This window comes from Quercus lobata, chromosome 4, assembly GCF_001633185.2.
Source record: "Quercus lobata isolate SW786 chromosome 4, ValleyOak3.0 Primary Assembly, whole genome shotgun sequence".
Classification (NCBI taxonomy): Eukaryota; Viridiplantae; Streptophyta; class Magnoliopsida; order Fagales; family Fagaceae; genus Quercus; species Quercus lobata.
Window position 1 is genome coordinate 30269793 of NC_044907.1, and position 24349 is coordinate 30294141.

General features: G+C 32.4%; 1 protein-coding gene across 1 annotated transcript; it reads right to left on the reverse strand.

The window, feature by feature from the left end:
* Window positions 1-6066: 6066 nt before the first annotated feature.
* On the reverse strand, window positions 6067-23790 carry LOC115986658 (protein VASCULAR ASSOCIATED DEATH 1, chloroplastic). Its single transcript, XM_031109888.1, is given in 19 exon segments — window positions 6067-6445; window positions 8635-8933; window positions 9050-9092; window positions 9199-9260; window positions 10198-10297; window positions 10947-11013; window positions 13431-13485; window positions 13678-13764; window positions 13892-13979; window positions 14110-14150; window positions 15208-15392; window positions 15484-15584; window positions 16733-16843; window positions 16845-16874; window positions 16976-17071; window positions 17899-17964; window positions 18279-18329; window positions 20576-20635; window positions 23396-23790. Coding segments are annotated over 19 exon segments (1980 nt in total). The 5' UTR covers window positions 23585-23790; the 3' UTR covers window positions 6067-6196.
* Between the last annotated feature and the right edge of the window lie 559 nt (window positions 23791-24349).

Consider the following 24349-nt stretch of genomic DNA (forward strand, 5'->3'; position numbering starts at 1 on the left):
TTTCTTTTATATTTTTTTATAAAAAGTTAGATAAGTTGTTCCTATACGCATACTAAGAAATTTTTTGTTGTATTAACATTTGTTTTTGTCTTCACTCAATCACTCTCAGCCTATCCCACACCCCAATCTTCACTCAACAAATAACAATTTAAAAGCATATTCAAATTCAACAACTAATATTTATTTTCAAGGTTTTAGATCAAATTGGTTTGTTATTGGGTTTTTTTCTTCATTTAAAAATGTCAAGATATTGGTAAGAGGATCATGTTCAAGGTTATTATAGTTGTGATTAAAAAAAATTAGGGTCAAAGTGTTCAAAATTTTATTTTAGATAGGTCAAAATATTATATATATATATATATATTTTTTTTTTTTTTTGCCAAGTCAAGAGATTCATTTGAGCCCTTGGGGTATGGCTAGCCCTGCCCCTAACAAGCAGCGACAAAGGTAAAATGTATTAAAGTGAAAAAGTAAAAAGAAAAAAAAAAAATTGAGGCAAAATCTATTACACTCTGTGTAACTAATAACAATCCCTAAAAAAAAGTTTGGATTTAAGAGTTGAGATTGAGAGTAAACTTTTCAAGTTTTTCTCTCATCTATTAAAAGTGGTATTATATAGTGTAATAGTCTTAATTATTGCATAGATGTCAATTTATTTTGCATTCAAAAGAGTATCAATGGGGGCATTAAGATATTTTTGTTCACTTTTACTTGGTTTCTTCGTTTGCCTTTACTATCTATAATAAACACATACACGCAGAGACACACAGCTTCTTCCTTTAATTTTAGTTATTTATTTATTTAAGCTTTTATATATAGGCATGTAAAAGTGATGCTTTATTATTTAAAGTATCATTAATTAATTTTTTTTTAAAATATTTTTATAGTTTCTAAAACCGTTATTAATTATACTCTAATAATACAATCTCTAATTTATTTAACAAAAATGTTTTGATTAAAATATTTGAAGAATATTAATAATAATTAATCTAATTAAAAACATAGATTACAAATTTTATATAGTTGGCATTATTAGTTTATAAACTTTAATATTTAAGATTCAAAGTTATTAAAAAAAATTATGGGCAAGTCATTTATCATTGATGCATATTTAAGTGGGAAAAATAAAATCAAAATCCAAAAGTTATTCTCAATCATTTATATCCCAAGTATTGAAACTTGAGTAATGCTAGAAATATAAACTTTTTTACAAAAATTTTTACAAACTACTGATGTGGTGGTAGTTATTGGTAAATAAAAAAGTGATGTTAATGGTAAGTCTAGATGAAAACCAATAAGAAGCTAGTCACATTAACAGTTTGTAAAAATATTGTAAAATAGTTTGTGACTGTAGTATTGTTCTTAAAATTTATATTCTAATCCCCTAAATTATGGGCCTCGCTCTCACACACACATATATATACACTAACATTCTGTTTGTTTCGCTGGAAAACTATCTATATAGATAGTTTTTCATATTTTCCAGTGTTTGATAGTATAAAAAAAAATATAGTCAACGAAAAATTATCTTTAGTCAATGGAAAATCCTAATAAAAATAAGGCTTATTTTTTATTAGATGTTTTCCAATTTTTTTTTTTTGGAAAACAATCTCTCTCTTACACATCACATCTATAAATATTATATTTTTCTTTACCCTCTATAGCCGTGGGAAAAAAAACTTATTTTGGCGCCTACTCTCTCACAATCTCACAGTAAGGGAGTTGGTGATATAGGTGTAGAAGCATTGGATGACTTGCCTCCGCTAGTTGATGCTGATGTTGATAACGTATCCAAAAAGAAGCAAGTTGATCCCTCACATGTGGCCTCAAATGAAACAAGATCTCAAAGGAATCAAAGTCATGCTACTATGATTGAAGATGTTGTTTACCAAGATTTGTCTAAACAACTTGATAAGGTTGCTTCTGCAATAGAAAAGATTTTTGAAAATCAGCTAAATTTTGGTAGTCTTTATGAAAAAGTTATGAAGATGGATGGGTTTGAAGAAAATATGCTTGCATCTCAATTTGACCATTTGAATGGGGATGAAAAACAAGCAAGGTCATTCATGTTGAAAAATGACAAGCTCTTTAGACAATGGCTACAAAACTTCTTTGACAACTATTTAAGCCAAACACTGGAAAATGAGATAGTTTTTCAAAAAATGTTCTCTAAAAAATGACCAATTTTTCAGAAAATATTAATGCTGAAACAAACAGAGCGTAAATAGTAGAGCGTAAATAGTAGGAGATGAGAAAGTGAGGTTGGAATTATAAACTGAAAATACTACAAAAAAATTTTATTATCACTAAGTTGAACCCGTATGGAGAATGGACCACATATATTATACTTTAATCAATATATTGAAATTTCCGAAGCTTATCTTAGATTTGCGCGCTTTATAGGATTTGCACAAAAGCTGGCAGAGAAGGTGGGAAGTATCTGCAGCAAAAATGGAGCAAAAAATTAAAGCCCTAGTAAGCTGGCCTAATGCATATCTGTGACAGTGAGTAGTGAGAAATCTAAAATATATGACCGACTTTGGTCCCATATTTAGTGATGAGGGATAGCATTAGCATGGTTCTCACCTAATTTATCCACTCAACTTTATTGTGAATTTTCTTCTGAGAAAAAAACGTTATTGTGAATTTGTGATTGCTACAGCCTACAGCCTACTTTCCGACCAATGAGCCGGAGAGAAATTCCAACATGGTAATTAGTGTTGATTTGTGACATCTAATGAAATTTCATGAGCTATAAAGTTTCAAATTTCGAATTCTTGAGATAAATGGACACTATAGTAAAGTTATGTTGCTACATGTGACACGAGCCACCTTTTATTATCTACGTTTTACATAGAAAAAAATAATTACGGAAACGAGAGAACATCAAATCTCAACAAAGAATCACTATGTTTTTTTTTATATATATTTCTTATGGTAATTTTGCATTGCTAGGGGCTTCCCAGCCTTACAACTAGGGATATTCAAGCCACGTGGTAAGCCAACCCACCAATGGCCCACTAGAGTCCAAATTTGAACCGCCCGCCACCCTCAAAATCCAACAACAATGGGTTGGTTGGCAGGTTTCTTCCTCTAAAACCCAAACCATCTGGCGATATTCAACGTGTTTTCAGCGATGAATCAATCGAGATCCATCATATTTTACGAGATCTCCGCTAGATCTAGTGAGATTCACCAAACTTGATGCATAATTTGTCCCGTTCAAATTGAATGCCTTACTGGTTAGTAGTGGGTCTGAAACTCCTTAACCAGATTTGGTTGTATCAGTTGCGAGTCGGACGTAAACCCAATTCGTGAACACCCTTACTCACATGATTTTTTAGTAAATCACGAAAGAAACAACATAAAAAGAAGTGTTCTTTTGTTTGGCTATCCAGATTGGACAAAAATAATTTCAAAAGAGAACTTTTACAAATAATTTTTTTTTTTAAAAAAAATCAAGGAGTGGACGGTTAGAGCGAGAAGGACATTTCCTATATGCTGCGCCGCCATTTTGAATGAATAGTTGGATACCCCCAAAATTTTATGTTGATGTTGAACCATCATCAAGGACTATTAATAGTTTAAAGATAGCTCCAAAAATTCAATCCCTTTTACGCAAAACAAAAAACAATGTGGAACATGCTACAAAAAGAAGTAATCTTTTTTTGAGTCAGAAAATCAGTATTGTACAACGACTTCACTCGCACTGCCGTTTTTTTTTTTTTTTTAATAAATCCATAAATGGATCTCATATTTCTGACCATAACAAGTCTTCATCCCCATCATTGTCAGAATCTTTGAGGACCAATGCAAACATTTCTGTGACCCCAAAAATTGAGTAAAGTGCAAAAGGAGTATAGGCCGTGTGTACTTTGTAGCAAGAAAATTGAGGCTTGGAAGGTCGGTGGTCTTCTCCTAATAATATTAATAGGATATTTGGGAGATACCGGATATCCTCAAATTAAGGTCACCCTTGCATATATTGATAGCTGACTTCTCTCTAACATGTACGTGTCCTCTTCAATCTTGATGCATTCTTTCTTCTAGATACAGCTATTGTTAATTTATCTATAACCTTATCTAATAGGGTCTTATAAGGTGATGGGTTCCGTGATAGAAAAGACAGAGAGTGTGGTCATTATAGAACTTCCACCCTGTGCTTTTTGAGATGGGAAAACATCATCACTATAATGCTGAAATATCAAATGGTTGAGTTACACCTATGAGGGAGTAAGGGTAATGTGCAAAGACATTGTTTTTCATGCGAAATATTATATATAATAACCATACTTTCACATCAAATATTAATATTTTATATTCGATAGAACGAATGTAAACATGATATAAAATAGTGTGGACACTGTTGAATGTGAAACAATCACTACCTTAAATATAGTGGAAAATGTCGGTTATGGTTATGGAATAAATCATTTAAAACTCAAAACTTTTTTTTTCCTGCAATCTTCATTTTCTTTCCATAGGTTTTGAGCATTTAAAAATGTTCATAAAATAAGAAAGATTTTCTTTTTCTTTTTTTCTTTTTAATGAATTTTGAGATATAAAAGATACAATAATGGTAGTGTATTGATTATAAGTATAATAAAAATTAATATGTCAACAAGAAATATAGTATATCCATTCCAAGGTAAAAATTGTGATTGTAAAAGAACCATATGCAAAACCTGGTAAAAACTGATTTGAGTGAATCTTTTTAATAATTTAATAAATAAATAAAAACACTAAAAGCTATCAATAAACTGACTGATTGGCCAAGTTAAACTACTCACTTAAAAATTAAAACCTCCGAACTCAAAATTAAATGAAAAAAAGGTTTTACTACTAAAGACTTCTTGTGGGTTAAAAATAATGTTTTATTTATTTATTAATATATATATATATATATATATATTTTTTTTTTTTTGCATATATTCAAAAATATGAATATTATGTCAATAACAATTCAAGCAAAGGTAAATCAGTTTACTTAAAACCAATCTTACATCGAGTTGATGTTGAATACAATTTTAATAATTATGATAGAGATACAATTTTATATATATATATATATATATATATATTGGTGATTTTTGGTGTGTGTAGAATTCAAACTCAGGACTCTTATTTGACAATAAAAAACTTTATCAATTAAACTAAAATTTACAACAAATTATACTATATAAACCTTAAAAATAGATGTTTCAACTTTTAAACACAAAACAAAAATTTATTTAATGAATTAATTTATTATGGTATTGTTCTAACACTAACCATATTTATTATCATGTCATTTTTTTGTAGTACAATTAGTAATATACTAATATGTTATCATTTTCTTTAAACTTTGATATTAGTAGGTGTTTAGGGCCAAAAAAAGTTGCGAAGTTTGATAGGCTACGGCACACCAATGAGCAGGTCCATCCCAAGCGACCCATCACAACTATTAAAAGCCATGCTCTAGCCTGCACTCACTTTCTTTCTTGGCATCATGGGTAAAGTTTCGTCGACCCACAGTACAATTGCTCGAACTAGATGATCAGTTCAATCCCAACATTCCCCATAAAAGGTCGACCAAAGTACCTACATCCAAAAAACAAGATTGGATGACAAGCCAATCAGAACTCAAAAGCCCTCCTCGGTCTCTCCCAAGGGGGGTGTATGGTGTCCTACCTAACACCTGAATTTTGAAGGATGGGAAATCACATTAAAACTCAACACTGGACTCAGACTTAGGAATGATCTTCATATGCCTCTAACCCTGTCAAAATTTCTACCCATAATTTGCCCCTAACCGGACGTCAATAGTACCACCAAGAAAAAGAGGACGTAGTTCATCTGGAACTCCGAGACTGACTTCCACTTTAATTTTTCTTCCACCTACATTTCTGTAGTTTATGTTTTCGCTGTTTAGGTATTTTAACTAACCAACTAGGCCACGGACCTTGCACTTGTAGAGGCTGTAATTGGCTTTTTCTCTTGAGAGAAAACTGATGCACAAACATGTATTAGGTTTTCCCCTTGAGCGTAGGTTGATGCACAAGGATGTATTAATACTGGTAGTTTTTGAATTTATCACTTGTGATCAATATGGGAACTATTTGCAAATTCAAATGGACAAGTTCCTTGTATGATAAATTTTTTTAATTACAAAATAAAAAACATTTACCATGACAAAAAATAAGGATATACAAAATATCTATGTTTGCTTACTAAGCTTTTCTAGGTCTTTCAGTTGTGATTTCAATAGTGCATGCTCATTTCGCATCCTCTCAAGCCGAGCCTCAACCATGTACATCTCATCTTTAAGATGGTGAACTCGCTTCTCCAACCAAGCAATTGCTTCAGATGATCTTCCACCTACTCCACCGCCCATGCTAGCCATGTAATCAAATTGAGGGTTCACATGGATGTGATGTGGTCTTACTAGTAGCACAACAATGCTCAACTGCAGTAATAAAAAAATATTATATAATAAAATAAACAAACTGTGACCCTGTCTCATGGAGTAGAAAGGTTCATCCTTTTAACCCTTACAATTTTAAAAAAAAGAGTATGGTTGCTACCTAAAATACTATAGAATAATTAATTCAAATTTGGGTGAACGCTGAAAAACCACCAGGTTGATTATTTATAAGTCATACACACACCAATCAATTTTGAACCCACAACCTAACATTAAACCAACCTGAAATAAGAAATTTTAAAAGCCTATTTCAATGCTGGGAAAAATGGTTCAACAATTAAAAATAAATAAATAAATGGTTTCGTGAATGCTATGATATCAAATGCTAATCCAGGCTCTTTCATAATTGATTAAAGATAAATCACTTGCTGTATGCACTGTTAGTAACTGCTTTATTAATAGCAGTGAGATTCTTTTGTTTTCAAGACAAAATGATTTGGACATAATAAGATTGTGCCTCTACAAAGGATAAAGTTGACACAAATTCCAGGAATCAAATATATACTATCAGGGTAAGATCTGGAATGTTATTGCGGCCAAAATATCTGCAACAGCCCCCTTGAGACCCCCTACCGAATGATCTCGATAACATTCAGAAGAATGCTTGACCAAAACATGTTAATTAACTAGTCAGACCAAAATTCATTAATCCCAAAAGAATATTAACATACCACTTTGAGATATGTTTGGTCTGACAAACATTAAAAGGTGATAAACTATAAATAGTCCCAAAAACTGATATGACATGGTGAATTTGATCAATTGACCATTATTTTCTAATACTTCCCCTCACATGTGGGCCCAATAATCACCCTCAATCCAACAAGTAGAATTTTAAATTTTTAAATGGGAGGTAGTCAGGTAGAGTGGAAATAGAGTTTATACTCAAGACTATTTGCTATAATACCATGATAAACTACAAACTTATTCCAAAAGCTTAAACTGATATTAAATGATGAATTTAATCATTTATCCACTGTTTCTAACAAAAGGAAACATATATATAGTGAAAATTCAATCTTTGATGATTCTTCCTTCACACACACACCAAAAAAATAAAAAAATAAATAATAATAGAAGAAGAAGAAGAGACTACATCATTTCTTTTCCTTTTTCAATAAGTCTTTAATATCATACTAGCCTCTGAGAAGGCTCTTCTATTTTTTTGGTAAAAAAAATGAATACGTGGGGTGAGTTTTATAGATGTGAAGAGTTTTAAAACTAACAAAAGAGTGATCTTATTTTGTAGGGAGTTAGTGAGTAGAAGTAGGAATTTAAATTAACGTAAAAGTAGGAGTTTATTAGAAGCAGGAAAACATTTCAACGTAGAAGTAAAAATTTATTATTTTTGTCAATTTACTATTTTAACCCTATTTTTAAGATTTAGGTAGGGGTATTTTTGACAGTAAAAAAAGCAATAACTAATTTTTTTTTGTTAATTTACTATTTTAACCCCATTTTTAAGTTGTTAATTAATTTAGGAGTATTTTTGACAGAAAAAAAAGCAATAACTAACTTTCTGAATCCTCTTGATATATACAGATTAATAGTGTCAAAGAAAATCAAAGTCGTTTAGACTGTCAATTCATTTCATTTTCCAAATATGAAACATTACCACAAATGAGGGTAAGAATTTTTTTTTCCCCACTTATTCCGGTTAGGATTTTCTTCAGAAGCTACTACAGTTGATCAAAAACAGGCCTGCATAATGTAATATATGCACATAAAATTCAACAAAGCACCTCCAGGAAAATTTAAGCTGGAAATCAGGCTTTTCTAGCTGTCCCAGCAAGTCAACCAAGATCAACCATATTTAATCCAAGAAATCCAATAACAAACTTTAAACCTACAAGGGCAGGTGTCTAATAGAAGTTTGCACAAGCTAAAAAACATGTTTAAACTATTGTTAAAATACCCAACAGCATATGTATCAGTTCTTGTAATAATTGGCAATAATCTTGTCATCTGGCATCATCAAATTGCTACAATAGACTACACTCCTAAAGACTATCCCTTACCCATTGATAAGGAGCGTAAAGTGTAAATTGCAAATTCACAGTCCCAAAGGAACCAAATCATATCAAAGTAGTATTTATTTCTTGGAGAAAACTGCTCAAATTAAATTGATCAGATGGATAGCAGAAATGTAACAAGGCTTGAAAAGTACATACCTGCATCAAGAAAATCACTGCAAAGATGATAGCTGCAAGTACTGAAACATGGTTTTGACTTTTCAATGATCTTAACGTCAATATAAATTCTCTTAACCAAGATGCTAGAGGTTTAGCATCAATGAAATTTTCTTGCAAGAGACGTCCAGCTTGTTGGTTAGCATTTGTGGAATCTGATATCTGTTGCGTTCTTATATGGTCACTTGACTCGAATGAACTTTTGGAGGATTCCCCAGTTTCTACTTCATCCTCAATATGAACTTCACCATTCTGAATCACATTAGCAGCAGCACCTCCCTCTGCTCCCATGAAATAAGGAGATGATTAGTTGAAATAAGTATGCATCTCCCCCAGGGCATAAAATTTCATGCATTGGAAAAACTCTTGTATATACAAATATCTTCTAAGGCCCAACCTTCTTTGTTTTCAAGGTTCTTCTGCTTCAACAATTCATGAGCCTGAAAGAATAATGAATATACAAATTCTTAAAGTTGACATTATTGCACTTATTAAACTGCAAAATAAAAAACAAAAAATCTACAAAATAAAACAGAAAGACAATACCATATCAATCCAGATCAAATATGCTTCTCGACATTCTTCAACAGTTGACTGCACTATTCTGCCTGTGACCACATACATCAACATTGCATCAAATCAAGTCAGTATATCATGGTAACACTTCAATCAAGATAATAGCAAGCCTCAACACACACCAAAAAAATATAAGTAAAATTAAAATTTTTAAAATTAAAAAATAAATAATAAATAAACCCACAAACCAAAAAGGAAAAGAGATATATTTTTTTTCCTATTAGTGTTCTAACATAAAGAAGAGAGAGTCTTTTAGCAAGCACATGTTCAAAATCTGCATTTTAACACAAACAAAAAGGCATTGTATTATAAGGTTTGTCAGGTGTACAAAATGAGAAAAACCCAAGACAGATTCAAATGCCTTTAGCATCCATGCTCAAACACCCTGACTAATCCAGCACACACAATGCATTCAGGAACAAGAAAAAGGTTTTTCGCCTTCAGTAAAATGTGTGCACGCTCCTGAGATTTTACTTGACATAAAAGAGAGTACTAATTTCAAGTCACTAACCAATAAAGTAGTTTGCTTAAAATCCTGTAATTGTTTATTCTGAACTTTCAACTGTCATATTTTATATACTCCTGCCTTCAGCTCCAAAATCTTATGTATATTACATCTAGGGTTGCCTTCTAAAAACTATATATAACAGTTTCAAAACAGAAAACCTCTAAGAAAAAGGTAGTTAATTGATCTAAGATTTCATTTCTTTTTTTTTTTCTTTTTTTTTTTTGAAAATTCAACAGTTACAATGGGGGAGGGAGGGCTTGAACCATGTCTCCATTGGAAACACCAAGAGATTTCATTTCAATTTTTAAATATAATTACATTGGTTCAAAACTTAGAATACATAAAAAAATAAAAAATAAATAAAAAAACCTATTTTTTAATGAAATTAAAATAAAATCACTTCTCAGTCAATTTAATTGTAGGGAACTAAATACAACAAACAAAGTATTGGCAGGGCAAACCTCTCCACACAGTTTTCTTGGAAAAGGCCACATTTACATATATACGCAAACTACAGCATTCTTTTGATCCATCAGCATCTCTTTCGACATCCCAAAGTCCCTAATATTGGACCAGGAAAAAAAAAGTAATATAAACTTAGTTACAATGTCAACGGATTATGGAAATCTTTCAGTAGAGCAAACAGATTACAATTAATAAATAAATTCACAAGAAGACGACACAACTGCACAACAATCACTTGATTGGTTGGCAAAAGGAAACCCAAATTAATTTATTAAAGAAGAAAGCTACTTAGATGTTTATAACATAGCTAAATAAGCAAGGTGTTTATATTTAAGCCTTTGGAGATTATTTCCATACAACTAATAGAGGACAGTAATCATTTTCTATGCACAGTATAGACCAGGGCGTACAATATTCTGCCCCATTAATAAACCCACATATGAACTAGAAGCATTAATAGGAACCAAATAGTTTAAAAAGATATTAAATAAAGAAGTAACTTAAATTGCAGTGGCAGTAACTAAGTAAACGAGATATGAATGTATTATATCACAATCTGTTTAATGCTTTTGTACAAGGCTAAAGAATACCTCCTCCATCTTTATACAGACCGACTCTAATATCTTACTCAACTATATATCCAAATATAGGATATGCCTAAAAGATGCAAACTAATACATTACGGGAAAGTAAGTTTCATAAATGTAGGGTAGATATGTCGAAATAAATTAGATATAGCTTATACCTCAACACGGAAATAATCTGAATAAGGCACGTCACTGATTTCTTGTGATGTCTCCATAACCAAATGACTGGAGAAGTAAAAGTGAGAATATCAAGAAAATAATATACAAATTGGTAAGGGCACCATCTTGGACTAGATAAAGTAACCTCAGATAAGTTACACCCATTAATTATAGAAAATAATAGTAATAATAATAATAATAATTTACACCAACATCTAAACACATCAAGGAATGAAAGAACTAATAAATATGGGCAAGTAATAAAAGCAAGTGAAGAGAAATAGTTCACTAGCAATTGCAATCAATCATGTCAGCACAATTAATGCAGTCCCCTACCCAATATTGTTTGGCTGAATTCACAAAAAAGAAATTTAAAAAAAGCTTGGCTGGACGGGGACAGATTAGAAAAAGTAATCAACTTGCTTTATATATACCTTAGCCAAAACAAGACTTCATCAATAATCAAAATGTGGTACTATATTATTATGTTCACATTCTTGCATCAATAATCAATCTCTACTCGATTCTAGTAATAAGTACTCTAGTGAACACACATCATAATAGTCAATGATCAAATCAAGAAAACTTATTTTTTACAAGTTCTCCCTTCTCCCATACAGGAGGACCCTTGAGCCAAAGCTACCAAAACCATTAGGGCACATTTGGTACACTGAATGAAGATTACATTAAGAATAGTAATCTTTATTACTGGAAATAGAAGATATTATAATAGAATAACTATTACCATCCATAAGTTTGGTTGTTACATATGGAAAGCTTGTAAAAGATGATGTATAAAGAAAATTTTATATTTTTTGAAATATATTAATTTTAAAACCTATTATATGCGCCAAGGAATAGTTATTACATCTATTTTAAAGAGGAATAGCTATTATTCAATTTAAAGAATAGTTAATCCTTTGTAATAATTAATCCATGTAATAAAAATGCTATCAAATAACCGAATTGCTATTATACATGAATAGCTATTCCATTACAGGAACTATCACATCATACCAAACATAACATTAGTATTGTTGTCTATATATAAGCCTTCAAATCCTATTCATCAATAGAGAAGAAATATTAATTACTTCTTTAACAAGGAATAGACTTTCCTTCCACACACACAAAAAACCTAAAAAAGTAACCATGTAAACTTTCCTTCCACACCCAGAAAAGAAAGCCATTTATTCTAGCTTCCATACGTAGAGTTTGAGGCATTTGTACTCGAACTCTAATCTCAAACAGTAATCATGAATTTAACTAACAAGTTAACTTGAATTTAGCAACTCCATCTTCAAACTCTCAACCCATATCAATTTGCCCATTTGTAGCTTAAAATATCCTCATATTGCAAAATATAAAGTTCCTAAAAATCAATTACATGATATGTTGCCAATTCAGCTTTCTTGTTTCTGCTTCAGAACAATAAGGATTCAAGATTCAAGGTTATCTCCACCCTCTATCATCTGGAGCTTTTACCAAGATCATAAGTTCTTGCTGAATATCCAAGTGATTTTAGGATTAGCATCAACCAATCCACAATCAAAAATCATTGCTTAGATTTTCTGTACAATTTTGTGGCATAATATGGAATTACGTACTTCTCAAATCCTGTTGTGCCCAGATTTCTGGCTTTCACACTGCAATTTTTTATTATATCTTTGCAGTTAATTGGGCAAAGGCTGATATTCAGCTTCCATTATGCCAACTACAACAAGCATTACTTGTAAAACATGAAATCTGGTCATCATGTTCTTATTGATCCACAATATAAAAATTTATTTGCAATAGTTTGCATCTTCATGCATGTAAACAGGGATCTACTGCCAATTTAATAGTTTGATATTTATCCTCTTCTAGGTGTATTTTATGTTCAAAAATTTTCCATGAATCTATTGTTGCAAAATTTTGTGTCATATATTGCTTCTATGGTATGTAAGACAGTCACAGGCAAATTTGGACTTCCATGGAATTAACACTCATATACTCACAATTTCCCTACTGTATCCACTAATCAACTTTTTTCTCCTGCCATTCTACTACATCAACTTGAATAGGTTTTTCTTTTCAATACAATGATCAAATCAATAGTTCTCCAATTGGGTACTAACTGTGAAGAGGTGCCCTTAAAATAGGGAAACAAATACAGTTTATCTCACCTCTAGTAAAACTCATATAAATACTCTGTTGACTAGGAACTTTCTAAAATATTAGGTGCTCAACTTCCTTCAAAAGTGATCTATTTATTCAGGACCACGTTTGTTACATATGGCTCAATCTCATTCCAAGTATAACAAAGACAACCACAACCACAACTCCAACCCCAACAAAGGAATTATCATGATGACACCATTGATAAAGAAGATGGTACTGACTACTGATATGCAACACAGTAAAAGTAGCAATGAATTACTAATTTAACAACAAATTCAAGGTGTATTTTTTAACTGGAATAATCAACAGAACATGTTGGCTACCTGTTTCTATAAACTCGACATTTCTGGATCTCTTGGCAGCTACCAAACTTTGCACCTTAATGGCAAAACAAAATATTAATACTAAAACACACCGGAATACAAGATAAAGAAAAACTTATGGAACATATTTTGGTGAGGAATAGCCAATGTGTTACAGAAGCATAGTTAACTGAACATTTAAATGAATTATTATAGATTGCTGAGATAAAAATAAAGGGGGGGGGAGGTTAAAAACACACAAGCATACCAAAATAGACTTTTATTGGATGCTGAAATGATACATCACGGGCATGCCCATATACTTCATGAGGATACCAAGAACTGCACCGAAATTCTGAAAAGAAAAACAAAATTCACAACATAAAAAACATGAAAAAATATCTGCCCCATATTCTTCAATAAGGAAACTAAAAAGATCACATTTGAATACGAAAATTTCATAGGAGTTCCAAGAAGGCTACCTTTATCTCCGCATCTTTTATGAAATAATTCAGTACAACTAATAGCATCATCTGAGAAAAAGAAATTAAAGAAGTCCTCAACCTTTATCTGCAATTCATAAATTGGAGTTAACTTCAAACTAACCTAGCTATAATGCCACTGGCAATTGAAGCAAAGCTACTTTTAAGCTTGAAAACATATATTATAATTTCAAAAGAACAAGAAAATATAACAATACCGGAAACTTCGATTCAGCAACCCTTGTATAAAATTCTGGTACTGCAAGTCAAGTAAAAACAGCTCAAATAATCAGGACATAAATTACAACCGTAAGCACAATAGCAACAAAAGTAGAAAAAGATCTATCACTTAATTTTTAAAAAATTTTGCTCATAAACAATACACAAACACAATTGCAATTGTCTGCATACACCACATCTGTGAGCTACTTTTCCATTATATATCTTCCCCTGAAAATATAGATGTTCTGGCGACTTACATTCATAAAACACGTCATTCAAAGACACACAGCAATCCCAAATAGTTTGTACAAATAATGAATTGTCACATCATGGACTTTGGGCCTAGTTAAATTCTAATAATTAGTTTCATTTCAAATTACAAAGATAAAGCAAGCCAGCTCCTTTTGATCCCAATTCATAGACTAAGTTACAAGGTAGTGATGAGCTACTTTCTCTTCTCTGATAAATGTGGCTACATACTAGTACAGGGAGTGTGCAAGAGACTAAAAATTACAACAACAAAGCCTTAGTGCCAATTTTTGGAGTCGGCCACATGAACTCTTTTTTCTTTCATTCTATTCTATCTAAAGTCAAACTCTTTGTTACTTCCCTAATTGACATGTCCTTTTTACTTTTACTAATGTTATTTTTGTTTTCCTCAACCTTTTTTCATTCCCTCGACTTAGTTTAATTTACTCTTTCTTACCGGTACATTAATCACTCTCCTCTGAAAAAAACTAATAGAAGATCTAAAAAAAAAATTGATAAGTTTCTAGAAGATCTAAAAAATTAAGATATAAAATTATGAAGGTCTAGAAATTTCAAAATTGGTGAAGAAGATAAACTACTAGTAACTGTCAGCCAGTCAAGCAACAATCTTAAAAACAGAATTGTTGGCCAAGCAACACAAGGACAAACTTTTAGGCCAGGATATGAGATTGAGGAACTGTAATTCAAACTGAAAAGTGGTAGCAAAAGCTGCAAAACTATCACAATATTAGAATGATAATAGAACTCTAGAAATTAAAAAATGGGCTCAAATCAGGCAAGTGACACACCAAAGCAACAATCCTAGAATTCAAGAATAAACTCACTCTTTGGGGCATCAAAATTTTCCTCCTTCCATGTCCAAGTCTTCTTTGAAGATGAAGATTCAGCATTTGGAAGTGGCTCTGTATCCTTCTCTACATTATCTTGCTGCTCAGAAGCTATTGCTGACACTGTCTCATCTTCAACATTTAGAGGAAGCGAATCATTCATTACAGGAGCATCCTTATTCCTGATTCACATACATGCAGTAGAGCCTAAATGAGACACTCAAAGAAAACAATAATCCACACTGAAGTATCATGATTATTGCTCATGGAAACCTGTCAGTAGAATCCAATTCATTGGCTGAGCTTTTAAAGCTCTTGACCCTTTCAATTAGAACCCCTCCATTCTCTTGGCTGCTTGTTTCAGATATTGATTCCTGAGGTAAAATCAGGACATATGCAAAAAGAATAAGCCTGTTAGAATACTACTGATTAAGTGAGAAAATTCACTATTTCCTATCAACTTAAACTTTTGGGACTAGCAGTAATTTATCATGGTACAGAACAGGTTGGGGTCTTGAGTCCAAACCATGTCTCCATCCTACCTTCCAATTAAAATTAAAAAATTCAAGCCCCAAGGGAGTCTAGGCCCACACATGAGGAGTAGTGTTAGAATAATAATGATCAAGTAATTAAATTCACATTTTCTTATCAGCTTAAGCTTTTAGAACTAGCAATATTTTATCAAAGCCAATGCAACAATATCAAATTAATTGGGGTTCTTAAATCTCATTATTGTATAATACACACAATTTTGGTGTCTTGTTCGTATATTTTAGGTTTAAGTTAGATATATCACAGTATATTGGCATAAATTTGGACGTACAAAGAAGAAATGATAATTAATCAAAACTTCAAGAAGGTAGAGAAATCTCATATACATATAGAGCACATATTGTAGGCAAATAAAAATAGAAGGATCAAATTAAGTAGCATGTAGGTTCTGCTAAGAAGTTAAAAGTGAATGCCTACATAAGTCACAGCTAAGCTATTTGTATGTCCTAGTATACTAGAACTTTTTCATGATATGAAAATTAATGCAACAATCACCTTCCTTTTATATATATATATATATATATATATATATATCCCATATTGACAAATTATGTTACCAAGAAACTAATAAGCAATAGCCACTCTAGCACATACACAAATTATGTTAGTGATCTTGTACAAATATCAAGATTACAAAAATAAAAACATCCTCTAATCCAATCAATTGACAAGTCGCTCATCCAGGAAGTTGTACTGCACATAATCCCCATAGAGAGGAATATCCATTTACAATATTCTCTACACAGAGATGAAAGGGGATAAAAAGATTCTGACTTAATTAAGAGTACAGCATAATTTTTAAAACTTCAATAATTTATTTTAGAAATTTTTTTAAATTCAATAATAAGAAGATAAATTTTGTTTTTCTCATAAAATATTACATTACAGATGTCGCATGTCATCAATGATTTTACATTCTTGACAAAATGAAATTAATCACCACTAATGAACTGTGATATAATTAAAAAACCTGCTGTTCTGTAGCTGCTTTGGTGCCATTACTCTGTTGCAACCATCCATCATTTATGAGCTTGAAAGCTTCATCACGGGAGAGAAAGGATGCGAAGAAGTACTGCCAAATCAACAAGTGGATTAAGACATTGCAGCTGATACTGAAATGACAAAGATTATGAGAAAATGTTCAGGCTATTTTTATAGGCATCATCACTACAAAGCCAAAGAGAAAGAAATGATATTTCACATCTAGAATTACCTTTTTGCCCCCGGAAAAAATTTCTATGGCATTAGGGAAGATGCCTGCAGTCTTTGCCCTTCGTACACTGGTCACTTCTTGGAAAGCAATTATTTTCTGAAGCATATGCTCAAAAGTTCATTGCAATCAAGATCAAGAACAAAAAGGCACTAAAACTCGACGGCAAATGAAAAATCATGAGATACAATTGTGTTCTGAAGTATAAATTCATAACAGAGCACTTGACAGAATCTAGCGTAATGGTCCAAGTTTGAAAAACTTACTAAACCAACATAAAATCTAACCCAACCCTATCCACTATAGCTTGGTGCTCTAAAATTGCATGAGCTTTATTTACTGAAATCTGAGTGAAACTGGTCACTTTCAATATCAAAGCACACCCCCCCCCCCTTTTCCCCCAACCTTCCTTCTCTTTTTTCCTCTTTATATATATACAGAGATTTGAAAACAATACCAACAAATGTAGGTACATTCCCAATGCCTTCCCGCTTATCATATACAATACAGCATAAAAAGTCCTAAGTGAAACACCTTTTATTTCTTTTGGGTAAGTAGACCAAATGTGATACTCAGACTAGCAACTAATCTTCCTTTCCCCATCTTTCCCAAGCACATGAAATTAGAAACACAAACCTCCTGACAAATTTTTAGATTTCCTCTAATCGTATTAGCTCATAAGCCAGTGAGGTTGAGGATGAGCTAAACCTTCTAGGCAAAAAAGAACATGCACAGAGCAAGATGTCTCTGCCCTAAATGGTTTTCAGAATGTTTTTTATTAGTGTGCAACCATTCCAAGTTTGAGGACTTTCTATCATGATAGCAAACTAATACAAAGAAAAAGGGAAATGTGGTAGAGCAGGTGAATATAGTAGTTTGCAAGAATTCATTTGAAATAAAGTTAAATAAGAGATACATCGACTTACCTTCGTCTCAAATCCGAATATGTTAGAGTAAAAGCAAATATAATGAACAAACAGGTACATATGACCCTGCAACCAATACAAATCCAAGGAAATTAGACCCAAAAAATTACAGAAAGTTAAGCATTAAAGCCTACAATCAAGAAGTTCAAATGGATGCGTAAAAACAGAATTGGTAGCAGATAACCAACATGCCACTACTACTACAACTACAACAACAAAGCCTTAGTCCCAAAACACAACCAATATGCCACTGCCAACCAAAAAAGTAAATGATGGTAACTTAACGATGCCTACCAAAAAAATGAGATGAAGGACAAAGGAAATTGTGAAATAAATCATGCACCTCACAAACTCAAACCTTGAATATAGATAAAGATCACCTGAATAAGTATATTCTCCTGGTAAGCACAATTAAAATCTTCAACAAGAACCTATAAAGAAAAAGAAATGTAACAAGGTTAAACATGTCTTCAAATAATAATATGTACATTATGTGCATGTACGTGTGTGTGTGTGTGGAGAGAGAGAGAACAATAATTTCCAAATAATCAGCAGTTTTAACAATTAGAACTACTCTATCAGATTTAACATTAACGTCTATGACATCATATACAACTCAACTCAATTAAACTGTGAACCCAATTAAAGGAGGAGTTGGTGGGATAGGGAAGATCTTAGGTTTGAAATTGAACCAATCAAAAGTAAATTAACCAATTCAATCAGAACTCAACTATAACCTAGTTTTATCCAAAGTAAAAAGGATGTATTAACTCGTTTCAGCCCAATTGTAATTCTTTAAACTACTTCGTGTCTATTTTCATGAGGTAGTCTCATTTCAATAAAATTATTCTTACCTATCAAAAAAAAAAAAAAAAACTCATTTTAGCTTACCCTGCTCTCTTAACTGCTCAGACATGGGCTTTTTTCATAAGTGATAAATTTTATTGAGATACAGGAAGTACTTTTATGCAAACAGGAGGTGTACACAAAGTATTCCTAAAAGACAAGCTCAGACACGGACGTGACTCTATTATGGGGATTTTGACATCCGTTCGTTCTATAATAAGCTACGAGGTTCTTCTTCTGTTGTCTTTCCTTGGACAGTAATTTGGAAAGTTAAAGCTCCTCAGCGTGTTTCCTTCTTTGTTTGGATTGTAGCTTGGAATAAGATTCTTACAGGTGATAATTTGAGACTTGGGGGCTTTGAATTTGTTGATTGGTGTATTATGTGTTGTTGTTGTGGGGAGACTATGGGTCATTTATTGCTTCATTGTGAAAAGGCTCATCGGTTGTGGAGTTTTGTTCTTAAATCTTTTGGGATTTTGTGAGTCTTACCAAGAACGGTTCCTAATCTGCTTTTTGGTTGGTGGAATTGGTTGGGAAGCACTCGTCTAACATTTGGAATTTAGTTATGTTGTGCTTATTGTGGTGTCTTTGGAAAGAGTGCAATCAACAGACTTTTGATGACTTTGATAGCTCCGAAGATCAGTTGCTTGCTTCTTTTAGTGGATCTCTATTCGACTGGTCTCGGCTTAGGGACTCACATCTAGTGATTCTCTCCCTTCATTCCTTTGTTCTCTCATTTTTTGTACTTAGTTTTCTTCTTTGTTTTTTCTCTTCTTTGTTACTTTTTCTTCTTTGTAAATGTTGGTCTGCTTTGTGCTTTTATTGCATAAAGTAGCTTTTTGAATATACATCTTTCTTACTAATCAAAAAAAAAAAAAAAAAGACTACAAAAACAAATCTTGACAATTTGTTCCCTTGCATTAATAGAGATTCCTATGTCCTTTGGTGTTTTTTTAATTTATATTTCTTTGAAATGATAAAATTTCAGAATTTATGTGAAAACAATACAACCAGTTACAAAAGTAGCTATGCCCTGTAGTAGGGAATTCCATACAAGCAAGGAACAAAACGCTAATAGAGTAAAGACAACCAAAATGAGGATGCAAGTGAATAAGATAGGGGGAAAAGAAAAATATGAATCGAAGAAAAATTCACGTCGGCAAATGGCCTTTGGGCTTGATGGCACTTCCATGTTGGGTGGTGGGTAAGATCACAGGTTGATGTCCTGTTGGGTGCACTAATCAAAAAAAAAAAACATACAGGAGAGACTAGAGCAGCAATGCCTTCTAAAGAGGAGGAGGTGAGAGTGCAGAGAATAAAAGAATGGACCTTATCTATAGGTTCTAGAATTTTTTTGCAGCAAGCAAAACTTCACAAAACAATCAAACCTGTAAAGAAATTTATAGGGCTCAATTTTCCTGATATAGAAAGAGTCCAAATAACTACAAACAGCACCGTTTATAGGCATGTTAGAAAAGAAATAGAACCTTCTTACCATAGAAACTCTCAAGTATTACTTCATAAATGTGTGAATCAACTTATTTCCTAGAATTCCCCTAGGCTAATATAATAATAAAAAAAATATTTAAAAGAAAAAAAAAAACAGCTCTAACAACTACAATAAAAAAAAAATTACGAAATTCCCAAACAAAGTTTCTAAGATGCAACCCCACATCAGAATTTTCACATCAAACATCATAAACTACTGACACCTTACAAGCTAAAGAGAATATCAACTACAAAACACTGAAAGAATTTATATATATATATATATATATATTGCAAGAATCTTAACTCCAAATAGATATTACAAAACCCTAAAGTCACTCACTTCATCTGGTGGAAGCCGAAACAACTGACGATACTCTTCGCTCTTCAATGACGTTGGAGACTGTAATAGAAAAGTAGAAGAGCTAAATAATGTTAGAACATAACATTCAAAACATATCTCCTTATCAACAAAACTGAACTCTGTCCTTCATTTGTTACATATTTCATATTCCCATCTATGAGCTATGTCCTTTATCTGTGACATGTTAAGTATTGCAAAGTGTGTTTGGGTTAATCAATTTACCCTAACACACGCTTAGCATTTATACTAACAACTTTAGTACATTATTACACATTTACCTCTTAACCTAAGAAGCATGGACACAAACACGGCACAAGACATAGTGACACAACAATTCTGAAAAAAAATAGCACAAGACACAACAGTAACATAGCAATTAATTAATTAATATTTTGTGTATTTTATATTTTTAAACAAGTTTAATGTTAGGCTTTTGTTAATGAGTGCTCTAAGAGCAAAAGCTTTTTTTTTTTTTTTTTTTTTTGATAAATAAAAATTTTAATAAATAATTAAAAATAAGCACCGCTAAAGGAAGGGCTTGAACCTTCAACATTGTGGTTAACAGCCACATGCTCTAAGCTCTAAGAGCAAAAGTTAAGGTGCATTTAATACTCCATTAAATGTTATTTTTATACTTTTTCAAAAATTAGAGTCAAACTATGCACAAATATTTAGAAAATCATATATAACCACATTAAATTTGTACATACAAAGTGATATTAATCAAAATAGTGTAACGAAACTTAGTAATAATAATTAATTATAATAATTATAAAACTTATAATAATATAATGCAAAAAATAGTAACAACAATAGTTCCCTATTTTCCATTCAGCTTGTTTTACTACAAAAAGCCTTATTCCCAAATTTTGGGATTGGCTACAAATCCTCAACAAATTAGTTAGCATCGGCCACATGTATTTGTTTTGATCACAGCTTGTTTAATGGAGGGAAAATTTGATAAGCCCGGTCTTCAAAAAGAAAATAATCCAAAGCCTCTTCCAAAAGCCACTGACTCTCAAACCATCCAAAGCAACCAAAAAGAAAATGAAAGAAGAAGAAGAAGGCAGAACATATGAAGGCAACTAATGGCAAGAATGCTGATGCAATGAGAGCAGCACTGAAGGTCTAAGACCACAGCCAATGGGCTGAGATCAGTGCTGGCCAGGTCAAAAATCCCACTCTCTTTTCCTTTTTTTTTTTTTTAAACTGATTTCATCTCTGTGTTGCAATTATGTCCCAAACATGTCTTGATTGTGTCCAAAAAAAATCTTGGGACACCGCATCAACACATAAGCAACCGTCTCTAAGGCATGTCTATATCAAACATGGACACGCTAAGCTTTTTAAATTGTTCGTGCTTCCTTACTCTTAACATGTAAATACTACTCATAACACTCACCCTCAAACTGGGACATGCATATCATATAATCCCAGCTGGCCATATAGTAAATCCAATCTAATCTTGCATAAAGGTTTAGTAAACATATCTGCATATTGAGCTCCTATAGAAACATATGGCATGACAATCACTCTATTTTCCACTTTTTCCTAACAAGATGGCAATCCACATATATGTGATTACCCTGCATATGAAATACAAGATTCAAAGCAATATGAATAGCTACCTGATTATCACAATACATACTCAAAAATAACCACACATTAAGCCTTAATTCCTCAGGTAGGTGCTTAATCAATATAAACTCACATAATGTATGATTCATGGATCTATACTAAGCTTATGCATCAGAGTGAAACACAACACTCTACTTCTTACTTTCCCATGTAATCAAGTTTCCTCCAAGAAAGGTTCAATATCTAGTTGTTGATCTTCTGCTTGAGGATGATAATGTCCAATTTGATTTTGTAAACATTTCTTCCTATAAGTGACCATTAGCCCTGTATAAAAGTCCATGAATAGCATGGGCCTTCAAATACTTCACAATCCAAAATAACTACCTCAAGTGGATAACAAGGAATTGTCATATACTAATTCACAACAAGCACAGCAAAGGATATGACTAGATGAGTAATAGTGAGATGATTCAACTTGAAAACCAGGTGACGATATCTCTCAGGATTAAACAACAACTCCACTTGATCCAAGTACAATTTAACATTGGGATCTACAAGACTCTGTACAAGTTTATAGTCTAATATACCAATTTCTCCCAAACTATCCAACACCTATTTCCACGGTGACAATCGACAAACTAATTTTCTCTTTTAGATCAAGCAACCTCAACCTCCAAGAAGCAACATACCTCTACTTTCCTAAATTCCTAGTTTGAAACGAACTCTGGAGGAACTCTGTTAACTCCTCAATCCCCCTTCTTGCCATCAACCGCGATAATAAGTGAAGACTGAGTCTGAATCATCAGATTAGCAGCAGTGAAGACCGAACCTGACCACCGCTTCACTAAATTTACCAAACCAAGTTCTAAGAGACTGTTTAAGCAACAAATCGTAGCGGTTGCTCCATGTAATTTCCACACCTTATACATATACAAGCATATATACATATAAAAATCTTCAATTCATGCATACTTGACCTATTTCATTTCTGAATTCAGCAATGGAGCAATAAACGAGTAATGGAGAATCCCTAAAAGCGAAATCCGCTCAACTACTACTAACTATAGAGCTGTTTCACTGACTCTAAGCTAAAGTTTTCAATTCAAACTCACGGAACCTCCAAATTAGCGTATAAGAGAGTACAATTACAACAACTACTACATCTAACAGTAACAAATTCCCGATAACTCAAAATTGAAAGAAAATTGCAAAAATTCAGACCTGAGGATCGCCATCTCTGGGAGAGGAATTGGCGGAGTCGTTGCGATCAGGCGAGTCGGCGGAGAATGAAGGCCGAGCAACGGACGAGGCTTCGGAGGCCAAGTCAGCGGCGGCCAATCTCGAAGGAGACGACGAGTCCATTGGCTGAGACACATCGACTCTCTCCGCGGTTTCCGATGCTACCGCCATAGCCAAAAACGTAGAGAGCGAGCGAGAGCGATAGAGAGATCTAGGGCTTGAGTTCAACAATGGTGGACTTGGAATTGGAAATGGAGAGAGAGAGAGAGTGGTAGTTGAGGGGTATATATAGTTTTACGGTTTTGAGAAGAAAGAAACGTTAACGGACAGAGGAAGAAGCGTATTTTGGTGGAGCTTCTAATTAAGTTGCAGCAGCTCCACGTCACCTCTCAAATGCCGACCTTCTCACATGTGCCTCGTCAAAAACATTTCCTTTTCTAAATTTATTTTTAAGATAATAATAATCTGATAAGGCTCCTTTTTTTTTTCTTTTTTTTTTTAGTTTAATATAGTTTTTCAATTTGAATTTATCTATCCTTAGATAGGTTACCTAGGAAGGGATTTTTAAGAAACTAAACTTTAAAATTTGAAATAAAATAAACAATTGAGTTTAGTGTGCATTAGATTTTAGGAAAAAAAATCTATTAAACGAGTATGAGATAGATTTAAATAGAGAGTGTGCTTTTATCAAAAAAATAAAGTGTGCTAATATTTAGGAAAAAAATTTGGATTATCTAATTAGATTAGGAGTATTTTTGATATTTTTTAAAACCATAACTAACTTTTTAAATCCTCTTAATATAAAGAGAATTGATAAACATATCCACTTATTTCAAAATAAATGAATTCAAGTGGATAATTTTTTATTAAGACTATGTTTCCAAACTTAGAGATTAGATTATTGTTGTTAAGCAAGATTAGACTTTCTACAATTCT